Below are 21,160 nucleotides of genomic sequence, written 5' to 3'. Positions count from 1 at the left end.
AAGTGTCCCCAAACTTAGTCCACAGAAGCGAGGGGCATTCTGGGAAAGGTTGGTGTGGGGTGATATGGGGAGCCGCCCCCATGCATCTGTCTTGGTGCTTGCCCCTGCAGGGAGTGCTCGTGCCCCCTCCCAATGCCACCCCCACGATGCCCCTGTCCCTCTGGCTGAGATCTGTGCGGGTCTTCCTGCTGCCAGCCCCCTGCTGGGCGCCCCGGGAGAGGTGGCTGGGTTCCCTCCGGAGGCCCTCCCTGGTGCACGGGTGCCCAGTCCTGGGGGCCTGGCACAGTGCCCGCTGCTGGTGCCAAGTGTGGACAGAGGCGCCTCGGTGAGTGTGGTTCAGTGAGGGAACTTGGGGAGGTGAGCACCCGGACAGGCTTCTCACTCCTTCCTTCTGCTTTTCTTCAGAGCACTCTGCTCCTCACTCAGAATGAACGGGGACCAGAAGTCAGATGTGTATGCCCAGGAGAAGCAGAATTTCACCCAGCACTTCTCTCAGATTGTCAAGGTGCTGACCGAGGACGAGTTGGGGCACCCAGAGACCGGAGATGCCGTGGCCCGGCTCAAGGAGGTGAGGGCTCACGGCCTGGGCGTTTCACTGTGGGGGCCTGCGGAGTGCATCGTGCCTGGGTACTTACTCATCCTGCCGGTCGGCTCTGTACAAGAATCTCTGCATGGGCACTGAGGCCTCGAACCTGGCAAATCTTTGGTTGTGTCTCCTGAGATTGTAAAATACTGCTTTGGCAGATAGATGCCTGGGAGGAAGGCAGTCTGAGGTGGTCTCCCCAGACGCTTGCTCTGTCATCAGAAACCCCTGTCCAAGCAGGGCGTGGTGGCGCACGCTTGTAATTCCAGCATTTGGGAGGCTGTGACCAGAGGATCGCGGTTCACGGACAGTCTCAGCTACTTAGGCCCTCTGCAACTCAGTGAGACCCTGCTTCAAAATAAAGATAAAAAAAAAAAATAGGGCAGGGGTGTAGCTTGGAGGCCAAATGCCCTTGGGTTCCATCCCCAGTACCACAAATAAAATAAAAAGAACGAATAAAAAAATAGGGCTGGGGGTGCATCTCAGAGGTAGAATGCCCTTGGGTTCCATCTCCAGTACCACAATTTTTTTAAAAAAGAAACTCCTGTTTGAGGACATAAACTGGGAGTTATCTGGTAAAATTCTCTTTACAAATGGTGCCTGTCTTATCCATCTGAGGGGAACCAAGGGAAAGGGGAACCTTTGTCTACACTGGAATGGGGACTGGGAGGGGAGTGTCTCCAGTATTGGAGAGCTTAGTAGCAGGGCAACGACAGGTGTGCTGAGAGATCCTGGCAAGAGGAGATACCGCTGGAGGAGTGGGCGTGGCCCCACCTGGTCCCTCTGCGCTGTCCTCTGGCCAGCTGTGGAGGGCCTGGTCTTTAGTACAGACTTTTCACTTGCAGATGACTTGAACTCTGGGCTGGAGGAGGTGGCCAGGAGAGCAGAGATGGGCTCTGAAGGGGAAGTCCTGGGATGGGGCAGGGATCTGAGTGAGCCAATGATTCCCATAGCATGTACTGCATTTTCCCTGAGTCTTGGGCTCAGGAGCAGAGTTTCTTTTCTTCTTTTAAGTACTGGGACTACAGACATGCACCACTGCGCCCGACTTTCACTAAGTTCCCCCTCCACCCTGTGGTACTGAGGATTGAACTTGGGCATCCTTCTGATCTACACCCTCAGTCTTATTTTTATTTTATTTTATTGCAGTAATGGGGATGTAACCCAGGGGCATTCTACCTCTGAGCTACACCCCTGGCCCTATATTTTATTTTATTTTTTTAAAAAATAGGGTCTCATTGAGTTGCAAAGAGCCTACGGAGCGGAGGCTGTCCTTAAACCATGATCCTCCTGTCTTAGCCTCCCAGCTGCTGGGATTTCAAGCGTGTGCCACCATGCCCAGCTTATTTTTTATTTTTTTTTATTTTGAATCAGGATCTTCCTAAATTGCAGAAGGGCTCTCCAAGTTGCTAAAGCTGACTGAACTCCAGATCCTTCTGTCTTAGCCTCCCAAATACTGGGATTACAAGTGTGTGCCACCACACTTGGCTATTAAGTTATTTTTATTTAGCTTTTTTTGGTACTGGAGATTGAACCCAGGGGCAATCTACCTCCGAGCTACACCCCCAGCCCTATTTTTTAATTTTTTATTTTGAAACAGGGTCTCACTGAGTTGCAGAGGGCCTCACTAAGTAGCTGAGGCTGTCCAGAAACCATGATCCTCCCAAATACTGGGATTACAAGCGAAAGCCACCACGCCCTGAGTTTGGGGATCAGGAGCAAAGTTTAGTTTGCATCATGGCACCTTTAAACTTACTGGGGAAAGCCGGGCGTGGTGGCGCACGCTTGTAATCCCGGCGCTTGGGAGGCGGAGACAGGAGGATCGCGCAGGTTCGAAGCCAGCCATGCTGGCTTAAGAGACCCTGTTTCAAAAATATAAAAATAGGTCTGGGAGTGTAGCCCAGAGGTAGAAGGGCTTCCAGGAACCCCAGTACCACCAAAAAAATAAATAAATAAATAAAAAAAATAAAAAAAAAACTTACTGGGTTAGACGATGCGGAGTGCAGGCCAGGGGCTGCAGGCACCGGGGAGCTCTTCGAGCTGTGCTCCTGGGCTTTGGGGAAGGAGGGAAGGGCTAGCAATCCAGGCAGGGACTCCCTGGAGCAGGAGTTGGTGTCTGGAAGGATGACGTTGATGCTGGCTGGAAGGAGGGAACGCAAGGAGAAGCTGAGGACGCACTGCTGCCCTCTCCCTCTCTCCCGCCCCAGGTCCTGGAGTATAACGCCATCGGAGGCAAGTACAACCGAGGTTTGACAGTGCTCGTGGCCTTCCAGGAGCTGGCGGAGCCAGAGAAACAGGACGCGCAGAACCTCCAGAGGGCCCTGACGGTCGGCTGGTGTGTGGAACTGGTAAGGGGCAGGAGCAGGAGAGGCTCCCTAGAGCTGGAGGGGCAGGGATGTTCCCAGGCTGTTTTCTGGGTTGTGTTATGTGTCCCTGTCTCTCTCTAGTGTGCTACCTGTATATTTAGTGTGAATTGCTCCCGTGGTTCACCAACGAGGGAAACTTCTTTTGCCATTAGGTACATAGAATTTGGCAGAGAGGTGCCAGGCGCTTTCCTCTAAGCAAAGCATACCTCTAAAAGTGACGTAGTTTTAGCCGGGCGTGGTGGCGCACGCTTGTCATCCCAGCACTCGGGAGGCTGAGACAGGAGGATCCTGGTTCAAGGCCAGCCTCAGCTACTTAGTGAGGCCCTTTGCAACTCAGTGAGACCCCGTTTCAAAATAAAGACTAAAAAATAGGGCTGGGGGTGTAGCTCAGAGGTAGAAAGCCCCTGGGTTCCATCCCTGTACCACACACACACACAAAGTGACAAAGTTTTACCAATGGATTATTCTGAAGCAGAAATAAAATCTGGCCCACTAATTTGTATTTTTATTTATTTATCTATTTTTTTTTTGTGGGTCTGGGGATGGAACCCAGAGGTACTTGACTTTTTTTTCTGTGGTACTGGAGATGGAACCCAGGGGCATTCTACCCCAAGGCTATATTCCCAGGCCTATTTTATATTTTATTTGGAAACAGAGTCCCACTAAGTTGCTGAGAGCCTCACTAAGTAGCTGAGGCTGTCTTCGAACCTGCACAATCCTCCTGTGTCAGCCTCCCAAGTGCTGGGATTACAAGATTGTGCCACCACACCCAGCTTAATCTCAGTATTAGAGAGGCGGAGACAGGAGGATCCCAGGTTCAAAGACAGCCTCAGCAAGTAGTGAGACTCATGAACTTAGCGAGACCCTGTTTCAAAATATAAACAAAAAAATAGGGGTGTGGGGGGGGTGTAGCTCAGAGGTAGAATGCCCCTGGGCTCAACCTCCAAGTACCACACACACACACAAAGGGCAGGACAGCCTGCCTCTAAGTATCTAGCAAGAGGAAATAACGCTGGGGGCACTGTTAGACCGTAAAGCACAGACGCTCCAACAGCCTGCTGCTCTCAAGTGGGCCCGACTCCACCTGCTGCCAGAGGACTCGCCTGTGTGGTTTTCTTCCCTGTTTCTTCTCAGCTACCACTGCGGGGCTTATTTTTATATTTTTTATCCAGGGCATTCTACTTCTGAGCTACACCCCCAGCCCTAGTTTTTATTCTTTATTTTGAAACTGGATCTCACCAAATTGCAGAGGGCTTTACTAAGTAGTCGAGGCTGGTCTCAAATCCCCGATCCTCCTGCCTCAGCCTCCCAGGTTCTGAGATTACAAGCTTGGGCCACTATACCTAGCTCAAGTCCTGTAAATTCAATGTAGCAGACATTTCACTTAAAAACTTGCCAGGTACTTGTAATCCTAGTACTTGGGAGGCTGAAACTGGAGGATCACAGGTTCAAAGCCAGCCTTGGCAATTTAGCAGGGGCTCTAGTCAACCTAGTGAGACTTTGTTTCCAAATAAGAAATAAAAATAAGGCTGGGTGTGTAGCTTGGAGGTAGAATGCCTCTGGGGTTAATCCCAGTACAAAAAAAAAAAAATTACAAAAACAAAAAACAAAAACCCCACCCGGATTTCTGGCATTACTTGGAAGATTATAAGATCTGGGCTCATGTCGCCTGTGGCAACAGCTGGCTCTAGCCAAGTCAGTGCTGCTTCCCCAGGACTGGGCACCTGCTCTTTTTCTGTGTATCTGGTTTGCTCCAGTCCCCACAATTTGTCTTCTATACCCAGCTTACCTGGCCCAAGAAGGTGTATGGTTTGCTGGCCTGGCTAAAAGCTTAATTAGTGGTAAGGGACTGGATTCAAATAATACAATCTAAGGTATATTTCATATTCAGATATTTCAAATTTTTCTTTTTTTGGTACTGAGGACTGACCTCAGGGGCATTCTACCTCCAATCTATGCTCCTAGACCAATTTTAGTTTTACTTCCCTGGAAACAGTCTCATTAAGTTGCTAAGGGCATTGATTAGTTGCTGAGGCTGGCCGTGAACCTGCAATCCTCCTGTCTCAGCCTCGTAAGTACGGACATTACAGGCATGCACCGCCACACCCAGGTTCATGTAGCTTTGTAAGGTTTTCTGTAACTGAAGTCCTTAGCCTCCCATCCCGACCTCCCAGCTCACAGCAACTCTCAGAAGCATTAGCTCTTTTTCCTGATGGGAAGCCATTAAAGGACCCTGGGGAAAGCTGGGCATGGTGACACATACCTATAATCTCAGTACTTGGGAGGCTAAGACAGGAGGATTGAAGTTTTAAGGCCAGCCTCAGCAACTTAGAGGCCCTTAGCAATTTACAAGACCTTGTTTCAAATAAAAAATAAGGTGGGCATTGTGGTACATGTTTGTAATCCCAGTAATTGGGAGGCTGAGACAGGAGGATTGCAGGTTCTCAGCCAGCCTCAGCTACTGAGTGAGGCCCTCCACAATTGAGTGAGACCCTGTTTCAAAATAAAGAATAGGCTGGGCGTGGTGGTGCACATTTGTAATCTCAGCATTTGGGAGGCTGAGACAGGAGGATCTGGGTTCACGACCAGCCTCAGCTACCTAGGACCTTGGCAACTTAGTGAGACCCTGTTTCAAATTAAAAAGAATAAAACATAGGGCAGGGGGTGTAGCTCGGAGGTCCAATGCCTCTGGGTTCCATCCCCAGACCCGGAAAAAAAAAATAATAATAAAAGCTGGGCGTGGTGGTGCACGCTTGTAATCCCAGCATTTGGGAGGCTGAAACAGGAGGATCACCATTTGTGGACAGCCTCAGCTACTTACTGAAGCCCTCTGCAACTTAGTGAGACCCTGTTTGAAAATAAAGAATAAAAAATAGAGCCGGGCGTGGTGGCGCACGCTTATAATCCCCATGCATGGGAGTCTGAGACAGGAGGATCACACGGGTTCGAAGCCAGCCTTAGCTACTTAGTGAGGCTCTCAGCAACTTAGTGAGACCCTGTTTCCAAATAAAATATAAAAAATGTCTGGGGTTATAGCCTGGAGGTAGAAAGCCTCTGGGTTCCACCCCCAGTACCACCAAAGGAAGAAAAAAAATTAAAAAAATAGGGCTGGGGGTGTAGCTTGGAGGTAGAATGCCCCTGGGTTCCATCCCAGTACCACCAAAAAAAAAAAAAAAAAAAAAAAAAAACTACTTACTGAGACCCTCTGTGTGATTTAGTGAGACTCAATTTCAAAAATAAAGAATAAAATAGTGCTGAGGGTATAGCTTAAAGGTAGAATGCCCCTGGGTTCAATCCCCAGGACCACACACAAAAAAATTAAAGATCCGGGTGTGTTGGTGCACACTTGTAATCCCAGCATTCGAGAGGCTGAGACCAGAGGATCGCGGTTTGCAGACAGCCTCAGCTACTTAGTGAGACCCTTTGCAACTCAATGAGACCTGGTTTCAAAATAAAGAATAAAAAATAGGGCAGGGGGTGTAGCTCGGAGGTAGAATGCTACTGAGTTCTATCCCCAGTACTGCACAAAAATAATAAAATAAGGCTGGGGTATAGCACAGGCGTAGAATGCCCCTGGGTTCCATCCCTGTTATCACCATCACCAAAGAGCTGGGGGTCCCGGGGTCTTAGTTCGCTCCTCTGTCCGCAGCTGCAGGCTTTCTTCCTGGTGTCAGATGATATCATGGATTCATCCCTCACGCGCCGGGGGCAGATCTGCTGGTACCAGAAGGTAACTCGGATGGGAAAGGTCCCAGCGGGCCTGGGCAGGCCCCAGGCGGGCTTCCCTGTAGCTTGGCTGTGGTATCCAGGGTAATGGTTCCTGGGCGATTCCAGGCTGGAAATCGACTGCTTGTTCTTCTCTCTGGGTCCCTGCCAGCCGGGCATAGGTTTGGATGCTGTCAACGATGCTTTGCTTCTGGAATCATGTATCTACCGTCTGCTGAAGTTCTACTGCCGGGACCAGCCCTACTACCTGAACCTGGTCGAGCTCTTCCTGCAGGTCAGCGCTCGCTGGGCCCACGGGCCAGGGCCTGCCCGGAGCCTGTGCCTCCAGAACCTTCTCTGTGCCTTCCCGGCACAGGCGATGCTCGGCTTTCTAGAAAGGGAATACGAGGAAGAGGAGTGGGCAGGGTGGAGGGTAGCGGGGTGGCTTCTCCGTGTCCGTGTGACTGCCGTGGCCGCTGAGGACTGGGTGCTTGAATGTGGCCCTGGGTTTCTCTCTGCTCTGCCGCCTTCCTAACTCTGCCCAGAAAGTGGATCCTGGGAATGAATATGAGAAATGAGTATGAGGCGGGTTTCTGGAGACCGTGGCTCACAGCCTTGTCATCCCGGTACCCAGAGGCTGACACAGGAGGAACGCAGGTTCGCGGCCAGCCTCAGCTACTGAGTGAGGCCCTATTTCCAAATAAAATATAAAATAGGTCTGGGAGTAAAGCTCGGAGGTAGAAAGCCTCCGGGTTCCATCCCCAGTACCACACACACACACACACACACACACACACATACACACACACGCATATACATATACGTATACATACATACATACATACATACATATATAAAATAGGGCTGGGGGTATAGCTTGGAGGTAGAATTCACCTGGGTTCTATCCCCAGTACCGGGAAAAAAAAAATAATAATAAGACAGAGCCAGGCGTGGTGGTGCACATTTGTAATCCCAGCATTCAGGAGGCTGAGACAGGAGGATTGTGGTTTGCGGACAGCCTCAGATACTTAGTGAGGCTCTTTGCAACTCAGTGAGACCCTGTTTCAAAATAAAGCATAAAAAAATAGATAGGGCTGAGGGTGTAGTTTGGAGGTAGAATGCCCCTGGGTTCCATCCCCAGTACTGAAAAAAATAAAATAAATAAAGAGTAAGTAAGCTAGATTTGGGGTTGTAGCTCGGAGGTAGAATGCCCCTCCGTTTTACCCCCAGTGCCACACACCAAAAAAGAAAAAGAAAAGAAGCCCTGGCTCACGGCCGTCTCCCTCTTTCTGCAGAGTTGCTATCAGACTGAGATTGGGCAGACCCTGGACCTCATCACCGCCCCCCAGGGCCACGTGGATCTCGGCAGATACACGGAGAAGAGGTGAGTCCTCTGGGAGCTGCCCGGGCCGTGGGGGAGGCCAGGCCAGGCGGGGGCCTTGAGGGGTTTCCCTTCGCCCTCTCCGCAGGTACAAATCCATCGTCAAGTACAAGACAGCCTTCTACTCCTTCTACTTGCCGGTCGCTGCCGCCATGTACATGGTAGGTCAGGTGCCACTCTGCCCTGTGATGGGGCGTTGGGTGGGAAGGCCCAGTGCACACCTCGAGCGTCCGTCCAGTCCCCCACTGAGCAAGCAGCCTGTGATCTTGAGCAGGCCGGTCCATTTCAGCTGTATGAGAGGGATAAGGTTCCTGCCGCTTACAAGTGCACGCTTGTAATCCCCGTATGTGGAATGCTAAGACAGAGAAGCACAGATTCTAGCCCAGCCTCGGCAACTTAGGGAGACCCTGTCACAAAATAAAAAGAAAAGCTGGGTGTGGTGGCACATGCTGGTCATCCCAGTACTTGGGAGGCTGAGACAGGAGGATGGCAGGTTTGCAGTCAGCCTCAGCAACTTTGTTGAGGCCCTGATTCAAAATAAAAGAATAAACCAGGCGTGGTGGCGCATACTTGTAATCCCTGCGCTTGGGAGGCGGAGATAGGATTGCTGTGGTTCGAAGCCAGCCTCGCTGGCTTAAGAGACCCTGTTTAAAAAAACAAAAAAACAAAAAACCAAACAGAGGTAGAACGGTTTCCAGGAACCCTAGTACCACCCCTCCCCCAAAAAATAATAAAATAAAATAAAAAAATAAAAAGGGCGCTGGGGGTGTAGCTTAGCACTAGAGCAACCCTGAGTTCATTCCCTAGTGCCAGGGGGAAAAAAAAAAGTTGGAAAGTTCCAAAAAAAGGATCATTGTGACTCAAACTTGTGTAGACGAGTCTGAGGGCTTCCGAATGATACATCTCTAGCCGGGCGTGGTGGCGCATGCTTGTGATCCCAGCATTTGGGAGGCTGAGACAGGAGGGATTGTGGTTCATGGATAGCCTCTGCTACTTAGGCTCTCCGCAACTCAGTGAGACCCCGTTTTAAAATAAAGAATAAAAAAATCGGGATGGGGTGTAGCTCGGAAGTAAAATGCCACTGAGTTCCATCCCCAGGACGGCAAAAAAAAAAAAAAAAAAGATTCATCTCTGCTCTGACTCCCAGGAAGGCCTGGCCATAAATAAGTGGCATAGACGTTGGGTCAGTGGTCAGGACTTCCCAGGTCAGGGAGGCCAAGAATGTCCAGAAGGAGAGACTACTGGGGCCGCACAGGGCAAGGACTGGGGAAGGAAGCAGTGGGCCGGGGGCCCGGGGAGCCTGGCTTCTGAATCCTGGTCCTCACAGGCAGGCATCGATGGAGAGAAGGAGCACGCCAACGCCAGGAAGATCCTGCTGGAGATGGGCGAGTTCTTCCAGATCCAGGTAGGTGGCCCGCCTGGGGAGCCACACCCCACCTCCACTCCCGAGCGGTCTCTTCATTCCTCTTCTGCCTCCGACCCAGGATGACTACCTTGACCTCTTTGGTGACCCCAGCGTGACGGGCAAGATTGGCACTGACATCCAGGACAACAAGTGCAGCTGGCTGGTGGTCCAGTGCCTGCAGCGGGCCTCTCCAGAGCAGCGCCAGATCTTGCAGGTGCCTGGGCCGGGGCTCACTGGAAGGGAGAGAGGCCTGGCTCTTAAGCTGGGGCTCTTTTGCCCCCTAGGGGACATGCGGTGATGCCAGCAGATATTTTCTGTCCTTACAATTTGGTGAGTGTAGCAGGTGCTAAAGGTGTCTAGCAGCCGGGCATGGTGGCGCACGCTTGTAACACCAGCATTCGGGAGGCTGAATTAGGAGGGTCGTGGTTTGTGGCCAGCCTCAGCTACTCAGGCCCTCTGCAACTCAGTGAGACGCTGTTTCAAAATAAAGAATAAAAAATAGGGCTGAAGGTGTGTTACTTGGAGATAGAAAGCCCCTGGGTTCCATCCCCAGTACCGCGCCAAATAAATAAATAAATAAATAAAATCAGTGGGCTAGAGAGGGGAGCAGGAGTTTGAGGTCTTAGGTTGGCAGAGGCTGGGATGGAGCGCGAGCTCCTGGAGATGTTCTGGAACACAGGGGTGAGTGAGCCGAGCGACCCCTGGGGAAGGCCCACTCTTCTACTTCCAACCCCTCCAGGAGAATTATGGGCAGAAGGACCCCAAGAAGGTGGCCCAGGTGAAGGCGCTGTACGAGGAGCTGGATCTCCCGGCCGTGTTCTTGCAGTATGAAGAAGACAGCTACAGCCGCCTCATGAGCCTCATCGAGCAGCACGCCGCGCCCCTGCCCCCCACCATCTTCCTGAGGCTGGCGAACAAGATCTACAAGCGGAGGAAGTGACCCGGGGCGGAGGGAGGGCTCTCAATAAACTACAGTCTAACCCTATGGTGGCGTGTTTCTGCTCCTCTGTCCAGAATGGGCGGGGCCGGGGCGGGTGGGGGGTTGAGACACCGGGAGCAAAGGGAGGCAGCCGGACTGCAGACGCCCCAACAGCCCCCTCCGCCCAAAGCCCGGAGCTGCATGGGTGGTGACGTCAGCGCGGGGCGGGTCTGGACGAGGCCACGCCCTGCACAGGGGAGGGTGCGGCTGCGCAGCCCCGTCCTAGCGCCCCTCCCCTCGGCTCGGCTGCGACCCACCCGGCGGGACCGCGGGAGCCACGACCAGCCCAGGGAGCCCAGGGCACCCCGGTGAGGAGGGCTCGGCCCGCGGTGTGGATGGATGGATGGACGGACGGATGGACCGGGCCCGGGGGTGGGGCAGCAGGGAGCAGCCGAATGGACCGGGAAGGGGTGGGGCGGTGGCGGCCTGATGGATGCTGGAGCTGAAAATGGACCTGCAGGGGGATGGTGGAGGGTGGGGGCGCACCCGGCGTGGAGACCCCGAGGGGCAGGCGTCGGGGCTGCCTCCTTCCCCCTCCAGCTCCCACCCGTCGCCTCCTCGAGTGGCCAGACCCGGTGTGAGCTCCTTGCCACCCGCCGCATTTCAGGGCCCCCGGGCGGGTCTCCTCTGCCCCTTCCTCTGGGAGCGCGGGCTAAGCTGACGGGCAGGGTCGGACTGCGGCAGGGAGGCCCTGGGTCCCGCCCGGCCCGTCCTCCCGGAGCTCCTCCGCATCCTCAGGAGCCTCAGGGCGCAGCCGCGTTCCCTGACCCTCCCTTCTCCATGGGGGGGGGGGAGGTCGATTCCACCTGCAAACACTGCGGCGGAAACCCAGGGCCAGTCGATGCCCGTGTGCCATTTGCATCCCCGGCGCCGCCCGAGCCCTGCAGGCCGCCGGTCCCCGCGGCGCCCTTCGCCGCCCGCGTCCGCGCTGACTCGGTGTCACCACCCCTGTCTTCTAGGTCCGCAGCTAGGTGGACGGCACCATGCTGTCCCCTCAGAGGGCTTTACTCTGCAACCTCAACCACATCCACCTCCAGCACGTCTCCCTCGGCCTGCACCTGTCCCGCCGCCCGGAGCTGCGGGAGGGGCCTCTGAGCACGCCCCCGCCCCCCGGGGACGCCGGGGGCAAGGCGGGCAGGAGCCCGTGCGGCGGGGCGCTGGTGGACGCCAACTCCAACAGCCCCGCGGTGCCCTGCAGGTGCTGCCAGGAGCACGGGCCGAGCCTCCAGAACCGGCAGGAGCCCTCCCCGCGGGAGGAGGAAGGGGCGGCCTCGCCCTCAGACCCCGGCTGCTACTCCTCGCTCAGCTCCTGCTCGGATCTCAGCCCCGATGAGTCCCCCATCTCGGTCTACTCCCGGGGCCTGCCGGGCGACGAGGGCGCGCGCCCCGCGCCCCCGGGGCAGGGCCGCCCGCTGGCCTCGGGCCCCGGCGCCCGCTCCCCCTCCCCGGACAGCTTCTGCTGCTCGCCCGACTCGTGCTCCGCGGCGTCCTCCCCGCCCGGGCCCGGGCTGGACTCGAACTGCAACGCCCTGAGCCCCGACCCGGAGCCCCCGACCCCCGAGGACGAGGAGCCGGAGGAGCAGGAGGGCGGGGAGCGCGACCTCCCGACCGCGGAGCTCTCGGAGGCGGAGGATGCGCGAACCGACGCGGGGAGCACGGAGCCCAGCTGGAACATCAACCCCCTCTGGCAGATCGACGCGGAGCGCGCCGAGGCCGGCTGGAAGAGCCCCGAGAACAACCCCCCGGGCTGGGGGGCCCATGGAGACGCCGCCGCCGGCCGCGGCTGGAGGGCGCAGCCCGGGGAGCCCGCGCCCGAGCCGGACCCCCGCCCGGGCATCGCCGGCGCCAAGACCGCTGCGGGGGGCGCCGAGGGGGGGCGGCGGAGCGACGCCGAGCCGGGGCCCCCCCGCGCCATCACGTCCTTCCACGAGCTGGCCCAGAAGCGCAAGCGGGGCCCGGGGCTGCCGCTCGTGCCGCAGCCCAAGAAGGACCGCAGCGACTGGCTCATCGTCTTCTCCCCGGACTCCGAGCTGCCCCCCGCCGGCCCGGCCCGCGAGGTCACCACCTTCCGCGAGCTGCGGGCCCGCAGCCGCCCCCCGCCGCCGCCGCGGGAGCCCCCCGCCGGCTGGGCGCTGGTGCCGCCGCGCCCCCCGCCGCCGCCCGTGCCGCCGCGCCGCAAGAAGACGCGGCCCGGGCTGCAGCCCATCGCCGAGGCGCCGCCCGAGGAGCCCCGCGCCGCCAGCCCCGCGGCCGGCCAGGAGGCGCCGGCCGGGAGGGAGCCCGCGGAGCCCCGCGCCCGCCCCGACGGTGAGCGCTGCGGGCCGCGCCGCCCGGCCCCCCCGGCCCGCCCGCTCCGGGGAGGGGCGCCGCGCGGGGCGCGGGGCTCCCGGACTAACGCTCTGCCCCTCTTTCTCCCGCCCCGCCCGCCTGGCTGCCCGCCCCGCCGCCTCTCCCCGCCCCCGGCCCGCCCCGCCTGCAGCCGGCCCCCTGCTGCTCCCCCGGCCCCTGGTTTTCCGCCTCTCGGCCGACGGGCGCCCCCTGCTGGACGCGGGGCCCCTGCTCCTGGCTCCGCTGGCCGGCTGGCCCGGCGCGGGGCTGCGGCTGCTGGCGGCGCCGAGCCCCCCGGGGGAGCAGCGGCTGCCCGCCCGCCTGTCCCCGGTGGGGGCCTACTCGCCCCCGCCGCGGGGGGCCCTGCCCTGCCTGGCCAGCCCCGAGCTGGCCCTGCTGCTGTCCCCGCTCTTCCCCAGAAGTAGCACCTTCCCCGCCGCGGCCCCCCCGCCCCGCCAGGTGCCCGTCCCCCCGCCGCCGCCGCCGCCGCGTCCGCCGAGGGCCGCCCGCCGGACCCGGAGCCCGCCGCCGCCGCCCAGGCTACGTAAGACGGCCCCGGGGCTGCCCGCTCGCGCCCAGGCGTCCGACGGGGCTCGGTCCACTTCAGCAGCCCCTCCCGGCCAGGGCCAAGTTCTGCAGCCCCTCCCGGCCAGGGCCAAGTTCTGCAGCCTCCTCCCCGAGGGGCTGCTGCTCCCCCCACGGCGGCCGGCGCCTCTCTCTCCCTCTCGACCTGCCCTGGACAGTGGCCGCGGGCGTGTCCGGCTCCCGCGCCCACCAGCCTCGGGTCCAGCAAGTGCATGGCTGGAAGCCGTGGGTCGCACCCCTGTAGGACCCCCCCCCCGGGGCGCAGCTCAGGCCTGAGCCACCTCGCTGGACGGGGAGGGGGGAGGGGAGATGCCCAGCAGGAGCCCCCGGCCCTGGGGACAGGGCCACGCCCTGCCCGAGCCCCGACCCCGCGCCTCCCAGGCTCCCGACCCCAGTTGGGTCGGCCTCCCTCGTCTCTCCTCCCTTTCCCGTCCGTCTGTCTGTCTCTCTATTGGTCCAGGCGCCCCACGTGCTCGCCGGGAGGGCGGGGGCTCCGGGCAGCTCCTCGGGTCCTTGATCGGTCCTTCTTCGCCCTCCAGGCCGCTGGCGGCCGGGCGGGGAGTGGGCGCCGCCTCCCGCCACCTGGCCTTCCCGGATCCGGGGTGGGAGCTGAGCCCGCGGCGGGGACTGCGGGAGCTGGTGTGTGTGTGTGTGTGTGTGTGTGTGTGTGTGTGTGTGTGTGTGTACTGCGGGAGCTGGTGTGTGTGTGTGTGTACACTGCGGGAGCTGGTGTGTGTGTGTGTGTGTGTGTACTGCGGGAGCTGGTGTGTGTGTGTGTGTGTGTGTACACTGCGGGAGCTGGTGTGTGTGTGTGTGTGTGTGTGTACACTGCGGGAGCTGGTGTGTGTGTGTGTGTGTGTGCGCGCGCGCGTGCAGGATCTCATGCCGGGGCCTGGTCCAGCGGCTCCCGGCGACCTGGCTCCCCGGCTCCCCCAGACCCCCAGGGCCGGCGCGCTGCGGAGGTGGCTGGTGCGGAGCCCGGCGGCCTTGGAACCGTGGTAAGCTGTCTGTCCCTCTTCCCTTCCCCAGTCCGTAGCTCCTGGTCGTTCGCCGGCCTTCCCGGAGCCCAGCGGCTGTGGATGGCAGAAGCCCAGAGTGGGACTGGGCAGCTACGGGAGCAGAAAAAAGGTAGGCTCTGACCCCGCACCCGGCCGCGCTGCGTGCACGAGCCTCTCGGGCTTTGAGGGGCAGCCTGCCCAAGCTGGCCTCTCCAGGCCCCTGGGGCGCAGCGGGGACGCAGGCCGGGGACTCGGATGTGCCTTCCCTTCCAGGTCTTCTGATCGCCGTCAGCGCCTCGGTGGATAAAATCATCTCTCACTTCGGGGCCGCCCGGAACTTAGTTCAGAAGGTGACGGTGGCGGGAGGGTGGGCGGCGCTCCTAGAGCCCTGCCTGGCCTGCGGTGGCCTGAACGTGGCCTTGGACCTGCCGCCTTGCGCCGCCCGCAGGCCCAGCTGGGGGACAGCCGGCTGAGCCCGGATGTGGGGCACCTGGTGCTGACCACCCTCTGCCCGGCCCTGCACGCCCTGGTGGCCGACGGGCTGAAGCCTTTCCGGAAGGACCTCATCACCGGGCAGCGCAGGAGCAGCCCCTGGAGCGTGGTGGAGGCGTCGGTGCAGCCAGGTGAGGGGCAGGGCGTGGGATCCCGCGAGAGCGCGGGGCCTGGCTGACGCCCCGCTCCGTCCCAGGCTCCTGCACCCGGTCGCTGGGGTCTCTGTACAGCCAGGTCAGCCGCCTGGCCCCGCTGAGCAGCAGCCGCAGCCGCTTCCACGCCTTCATCCTGGGCCTCCTCAAGTGAGCAGCCTTCCTCCTGGTCCCCAGAGAAGACCTCCCTCTCCCAGCCGTCCCCATCCCCCGCCCAGGACTGCAGCCCCAGGCCTCCTCCAACCTTATATTTTTTCTTACCGATCCCATTTTTCTTCCCCAGCACCAAGCAGCTGGAGCTGTGGTTTTCCAGTCTCCAGGAAGATGCAGGTCAGGGACTAGAGGGGAGAGAGGGTGGGGGTGCTGGGCCTGGAGAGAGGGAGGGATGGAGGGAGGGAGAGAGGTAAAGGGATCTCTCTGCTGGTTCCCACTGAGCCAGAATAGTTAGTAATCAGAGTCTCTGTTTTTATTACTCTTCTGCTTAAAACTCTTCTGGGGGGTCAAGTGTGGTGGTACATGCCTGTAATCCCAGCACTTGGGAGTTTTGTAGGTTTGAGGTCAGCCTCAGCAATTTAGCGGGACCTGTTTTATAATTTAAAAAGTAATAAGCCGGGCATGGTGGCGCATGCTTGTAATCCCCGCGCTTGGGAGGGTGAGGCAGGAGGATAGCACAGGTTTGAAGCTAGCCTCAGCTACTTAGTGAGGCTCTCAGCAACTTAGTGAGACCCTGTTTCCAAATAAAGAATAAAAAATAGGGCTGGGGGTATAGGTAGAATGCTCATGGGTTCCATCCCCAGCACTGAAAAAAAAAAAAAAAAGGCTGGGGAGGTAACTCAGAATGCTCATGGCTGAATCCCCAGTACCACCCACCCCTGAAAAAACAGGCAAAACAGCACCAAAACTCTTTGGGGGGGGGTGTCCCAGCATGCGGGGGGGGGGGGAGGAGGAGAGACTGCAGGCCCTGGCTGGCCCCAGCAGCCAGCCCTCCTTTTTTTTGTGGCTCTGGGATGGAACCCAGGGGCGTCTGACCTCTGAGCTACACCCCCTGCCCTGTTTTTTATTCTTTATCACCCAGAGCCCAGCTGAGGCCCCTCCACGGAGCTAGGCCCGTCCTTTTCTTGGGTGCCTTCCTCCAGCTCAGCCTGGCCTGAGCTGCAGCCAGGCCGCGTCCTCCCCTCTCTCCGCCTGCCCTGGTGGGAGCTGATGTGGGCCTATCTCCCCAGGCCTTCTGTCCCTCCTCTATCTACCCACGGGATTCTTCTCCCTGGCGCGCAGCGGCTGCCCGTCCCTGTCCACAGAGCTGCTCCTCCTGCTGCAGCCCTTGTCGGTGCTCACCTTCCACCTGGACCTGCTTTTTGAGCACCACCACCACCTGCCCCTGGGCCCGCCGCAGGCCCCCGCCCCACCAGGCCCGCCACCTGCCCTGCAGCAGACCGTGCAGGCCGTGCTGCACTGGGGGGGCCGGCTGGCGCAGAGCCTCCGGGGTGCTCCTGGGGAGGCCGCTCCCGGCCCCACATCTGCACCGGGCAGCTGGTGGGAGCAGCTGACCCAGGCCTCCCGGGTCTATGCCTCGGGGGGCTCCGAGGGCTTCCCTCTTCCCCGGTGGGGAACCAGGCGTCATGGGGCCGCTGCTGAGGACGCCCAGGAGCGATCCCTGCCCGCAGAGGAAGCGGTACCAGGCAGAGGCCTGTGGCTGGGAAGGCTCTTCGGTGCACCTGGGGTACCTGCAGAAACCGAGAGTGGAACCTTGAAGTCCAGGTATTGGGGTGCCTTGTGTGCTTCATGGTCTTCTGACTTCCCCCGGAAAGCTCCCTGAGGCCTCTATAATCGCGGTGACTTGGGAGGATGAGGCAGGAGGATCCCAAGTTCAGGGCCAGCCTGGGCAACTTAGGCCCAATCTCCAAATAAAATACAAGTAGGAGCCGGGTGTGGTGGCACAGGCTTGTAATGCCAGCATTCGGGAGGCTAAGACAGGAGGATTGTTCAGGTTCGCAGCCAGCCTCAGCTACTTAGTGAGGCCCTCTGCAACTCTGTGAGACCCTGTTTCAAAATAAAGAATAAAATATAGGAAGCTGGGAGTGGTGACTCAGCTTGTAATCCCAGCCTTTGGGAAGCTGAGAAAGGAAGATTGCAGTTCGCTGACAGCCTCAGCTAAGTAATCCCCCAGCTGTTACTTAGTGAGGCCCTTTGCAACTTGGTGAGATCCTGTTTCAAAATCAAGAATAAGCCGGCCGTGGTGGCGCGCGCTTGTAATCCCCGCGCTTTGGAGGCGGAGACAGGAGGATGGTGCAGGTTCGAAGCCAGCCGTGCTGGCTTGAGACCGTTTCCAAATAAAAATATAAAATAGGTCTGGGAGTGTAGCCTAGAGGTAGAAGGGCTTCCAGGAACCCCAGTACCACCCCCCCCCAAAAAAAAATCAAGAATAAAAATATCAGGCTGGGGGTATAGCTCGGAGATAGAATACCCCTGGGTTTCATCCCCAGTACTGCCCCCCCAAAAAACAAAAAAGCTTCACTGTCCTCTGCCCAGGGCTTGGCCATTGGCGGTTCTTCAGTGGCTTCAGGTATTTCTGGGTCCCTCTGAGTGTGTAGAGACCCCATTGTTCTGTAGGTCCCTGTGACTGTGGCATAGGTCTCTTGCTGACATCTCCCCCCGTCACTCTAATGGTACCTGTTCCCACAGCTGCCGCCCTTCCCCATCCTCCCAGTAGTGACCGGCTCCTGGCCTGTTTACGGAGCCTCGGCCGCTCCCTCCCTCCAAAGCCCTGGGCTCTTTTTCTAGGCGTGGGCGACCTGTGCTCTATCCTCTTTCCAGGAGACCATCTAGCTGGCTGCCCCCGACGGTCAATGTGTTGGCTCTGGTGAAGCGAGGGCCAGCTCCGGAGATGCCTTCTCCGGAGGAGCTTGTGGCCTCAGGACCCGGCACAGAGCAGGCCCACAGGTAAGGACCGGGGCAAGTATGTCTGTGTGTAGCTGGCTGCATTCTGCTGCACGTGTGTGTCTGTCTTCAGTGTGCACAGCACATGGTGAAAGAGACTTTTTTTTGCGGGTCTGGGGATGGAACTCAGGGGTATTCGACCTCGAGGTACACCCCCTGCCCTGCTTTTTATTCTTTATTTTGAAACCGGGTCTCACTGAGTTGCAAAGGGCCTAAGTAGTAGCCGAGGCTGTCTGCAAACCTCCTGTCTCAGCCTCCCGAAGGCTGGGATTACAAGTGTGTGTCACCATGGCCGGCAGCCTGGCAGTTTCTTGATTTTCTTTTATTCAGTAAAACCTTTCCTATGTGCCAGGCATCATGCCAGGGGAGGAACTGAAAGGTCACTTACTGGAGTCCCGCCTGTCCAGGAGCAGATAGTCCACTGGGGATACCAATGAGTAGATGAGTGGTTATCATTTAGTGTGGTAGACTAGAAAAGGAGGAGCATGCCTTCGGGGGCTCCAAGGGTTCAGTGATGGTGGAGGATGGATGTGCACCCCACAGGAGGAACAGGAGGCAAAGGTGGGGTGGCCCAGAGTGGTGAGGAACTGTGTGCATAGTGGAGGGGACCACTGGGCCAACTGAGGGCCTGGGCTCTATTCTGAGGCACTGGGTGCCCTTGAAGGGTTTTAATCCTGGAAATGATGTGCTTGTTCCTGTTGTAGAAAGATCTCTGCCCAGCCGGGCGTGGTGGCGCACGCTTGTAATCCCCGCACTTGGGAGGCTGAGACAGGAGGATGGCGCAGGTTGGAAGCCAGCTTCAGCTACTCAGTGAGGCTCTCAGCAGCTTACTGAGACCCTTTTTCCAAATAAAATATAAAATAGGACTGGGGGTGTAGCCCGGAGGTAGAAATCCCCTGGGTTCCACCCCCAGTACCACAAAAAAGAAACAAAGTTCCAGTGATGGATCCTATGTGAGGAGTGAGGTGCCCACGTTCTCGGACCTGGTGCCCTGGTTAGGGAGCAGAGGAGGGACTGGGTTGGGGTGAAAAGGGGAGTAGTTGAGTTTGCATATGTTGAATAGCAAGCACCAGGGAGAATGCAGACACCGGCATATAATCAGTCTGGCCAGCCAGGCGAGGCGGTGCAGTGTAATCTCAGTAGCTGGAGGCTGAGCCTGGAGGAGTGCAGGTTTGAGGCTAGCCTCAGGAACGCTGTGGGTTTGGCTGAGGGGCGGCCGCGGAGGTCAGTGCGCGCGGCGCAGCGGGCAGGGCCGGGCCCTCCTCACGCCGGCTTCTCCTTTGGCTCCCTCAGGGCCGTGCGGGCGCTCTGTGACCACACTGCCGCGGGGCCTGGCCAGCTGAGCTTCCGGCGCGGCGAGGTGCTGCGCGTGGTCAGCACGGTGGATGAGGACTGGCTGCGCTGTGCGCGGGACGGCGCGGAGGGGCTGGTGCCGGTGGGGTACACCTCGCTGGTGCTGTAGCCCGGCCTACCTGCGCGTCTCCTGTCACCCGGGGACGCCCGGCCCAGATGCACTTTTCCTATTTGTAAAACGTCCTTTCTTCCCGCATCTATTCTGCTAAAGTCGGAAATCAATGTCTTCTTCCCTCCACGCCCATCTGCAAGGTGAAATCTGCTCTTCCAAACACGCAAAGGAATCCCCCTCTGTAGAGGGGAACGCCTCCCTTCCATTCGGCTCCCTGGATGGAGCTCAGCTGCAGCCTGGACGCCCTGGTGGGTGGGCAGCCTGTGCTGGCGCGCTCCCCCTTCCTTCCTTTGTCCCAATAAAGTGTGGGAGTCCAGTGTGTGTTACTGTGGGTTCCGGGGCAGGCGCGGGAGGGCCCTGCCAGACGCTTCCTAATGTTCTCTGAGGAATAGGTAAGCGACCGACTAGGTGCCTGAAATCTCATTTTTTTTTTTTTTTTTTTTTTGGTGGGGGCAGTACTGGGGATGGGACCCAGGGCACAATACCTCTTATAAGTCTTTATTTTGAAACAGGGTCTCACTAAATTGAAGGCCTAAGTAGCTGAGGCTAATGGGAACCAGGATCATCCTGTCGCAGCCTCCCAACTTCTAGGATTTACAGGTGTGCGCCACCACACCTGGCTTTGAAATCTCATTCTTTATTCTGAGGCTTATTTTGAGTAGAATGAAGTGATTGGAGCTTGAGTAAGTATGAGGGGAGAGAGAGGGAAGACTTAGCCCCCGAAATTATACTTATTAGATTAGATTAGGAATTTAGCTGGGCGTGGTGGTGCAATTTGTAATCCCCGCGCTTGGGAGGCTGAGACAGGAGGATCCACAGGTTTGAAGCCAGCCTCAGCTACTTGGTGAGGCTCTCAGCAACTTAGTGAGACCCTGTTTCCAAATAAAGTATAAGATGGGTCTGGGAGTATAGCCTGAAGGTAGAAAGCCCCCGGGTTCCACCCCTAGTACCACCAAAAAAATAAGATTTGGGGCTGAGGCGAAGGGAAGGAACAGAGTTGTAAGAAGTGACTTTCTTTTTTAGCAGTACCTAGGTTCCATCAGTTGCAAACTCTCACCAGTTTTATTTTTGCTGGGTGTGGTGGCTCATGCTCATAATCTCAGGTACTTCAGAGGCTGAGGCAAGATTGCTAGCTTGAAACCAGCCAGGACAACTTATTGAGACCCCTGTCAAAAATTAGATTTGCTGAGCTGGGCATGGTGTTGCACACTTGTAATCCCAGCACTTGGGAGGCCAAGATAGGAGGATGCAGTTCACAACAGTCTCAGCTACCTCAGCTACTTAGTGAGGCCCTTTGTAACTCAGTAACACCATGTTTCAAAATAAAGAATAAAAAATAGGGCCGAGGGTGTAGCTCAAAGGTAAAATGCTCCTGGGTTCCATCTCCAGTACTGAAAAACAAAACAAAAAAACAGCTTTGTTTAAAGTTATGTGACCACAAATATGGAAGAATGCTGTTACTTTGACATTGGGACCACTATTTCTCAAAGAAATATCAACAGAATAATTCAAGGGCTCATGACTTCTGATGTTTCAGAAACATCCTAACAGCACTTTACTAGCCCATGTTAATCGGTTCTCTACTTTTTTTTTTTTGGTACTGGGGATTGAGCCCAGGGGTCATCTACCTCTGAGCCACACTCCCAGCTCTATTTCTATTTTTGAGACAAGGCCTTACTATGCTGGTGAATCTCAGTACTCACTGAGGCTGGCCACAAACCCGTGATCCCGTTTCAGCTGCCCCACTCCTGGGATTACAGGTGTGCACCACTGTGCTGGTTCCT

General features: G+C 57.6%; 2 protein-coding genes across 7 annotated transcripts; both read left to right on the top strand.

Annotated features, from left to right (window-relative positions):
* Window positions 1-146: 146 nt before the first annotated feature.
* On the top strand, window positions 147-10,380 carry FDPS (farnesyl diphosphate synthase; the record flags this gene model as incomplete). 2 transcript variants are annotated; one of them, XM_080690843.1, is made up of 10 exons in its annotated part: window positions 147-325; window positions 406-568; window positions 2,791-2,931; window positions 6,599-6,679; window positions 6,827-6,949; window positions 7,950-8,038; window positions 8,124-8,196; window positions 9,363-9,440; window positions 9,520-9,654; window positions 10,180-10,380. In XM_080690843.1, 10 exons carry the CDS (start codon window positions 147-149, stop codon window positions 10,378-10,380), a joined length of 1,263 nt encoding a protein of 420 aa, XP_080546969.1. The 2 variants fall into 2 exon arrangements, with proteins under 2 accessions (XP_080546969.1, XP_080546970.1); XM_080690844.1 differs by having other exon boundaries at window positions 249-325; window positions 427-568.
* A 1,022-nt stretch (window positions 10,381-11,402) lies between these two features.
* RUSC1 (RUN and SH3 domain containing 1) lies at window positions 11,403-19,373 on the top strand (the record flags this gene model as incomplete). Of its 5 annotated transcripts, none has more annotated exons than XM_080693258.1 (10): window positions 11,403-12,726; window positions 12,899-13,291; window positions 14,362-14,460; window positions 14,604-14,680; window positions 14,779-14,953; window positions 15,019-15,124; window positions 15,258-15,304; window positions 16,198-16,732; window positions 17,789-17,914; window positions 19,205-19,373. In XM_080693258.1, the coding sequence occupies 10 exons, from the start codon at window positions 11,403-11,405 to the stop codon at window positions 19,371-19,373; spliced, it is 3,051 nt and encodes a 1,016-aa protein (XP_080549384.1). The 5 variants fall into 5 exon arrangements, with proteins under 5 accessions (XP_080549384.1, XP_080549383.1, XP_080549385.1 ...); XM_080693257.1 differs by having other exon boundaries at window positions 14,604-14,686; XM_080693259.1 differs by lacking the exon at window positions 12,899-13,291.
* Between the last annotated feature and the right edge of the window lie 1,787 nt (window positions 19,374-21,160).

The sequence above is a fragment of the Muscardinus avellanarius genome, assembly GCF_963383645.1.
Source record: "Muscardinus avellanarius genome assembly, chromosome: 3".
In the NCBI taxonomy this organism is placed as follows: Eukaryota; Metazoa; Chordata; class Mammalia; order Rodentia; family Gliridae; genus Muscardinus; species Muscardinus avellanarius.
The sequence above is the reverse complement of the archived record's forward strand: the minus strand, read 5'-3'. Positions and strand labels throughout refer to the sequence as shown.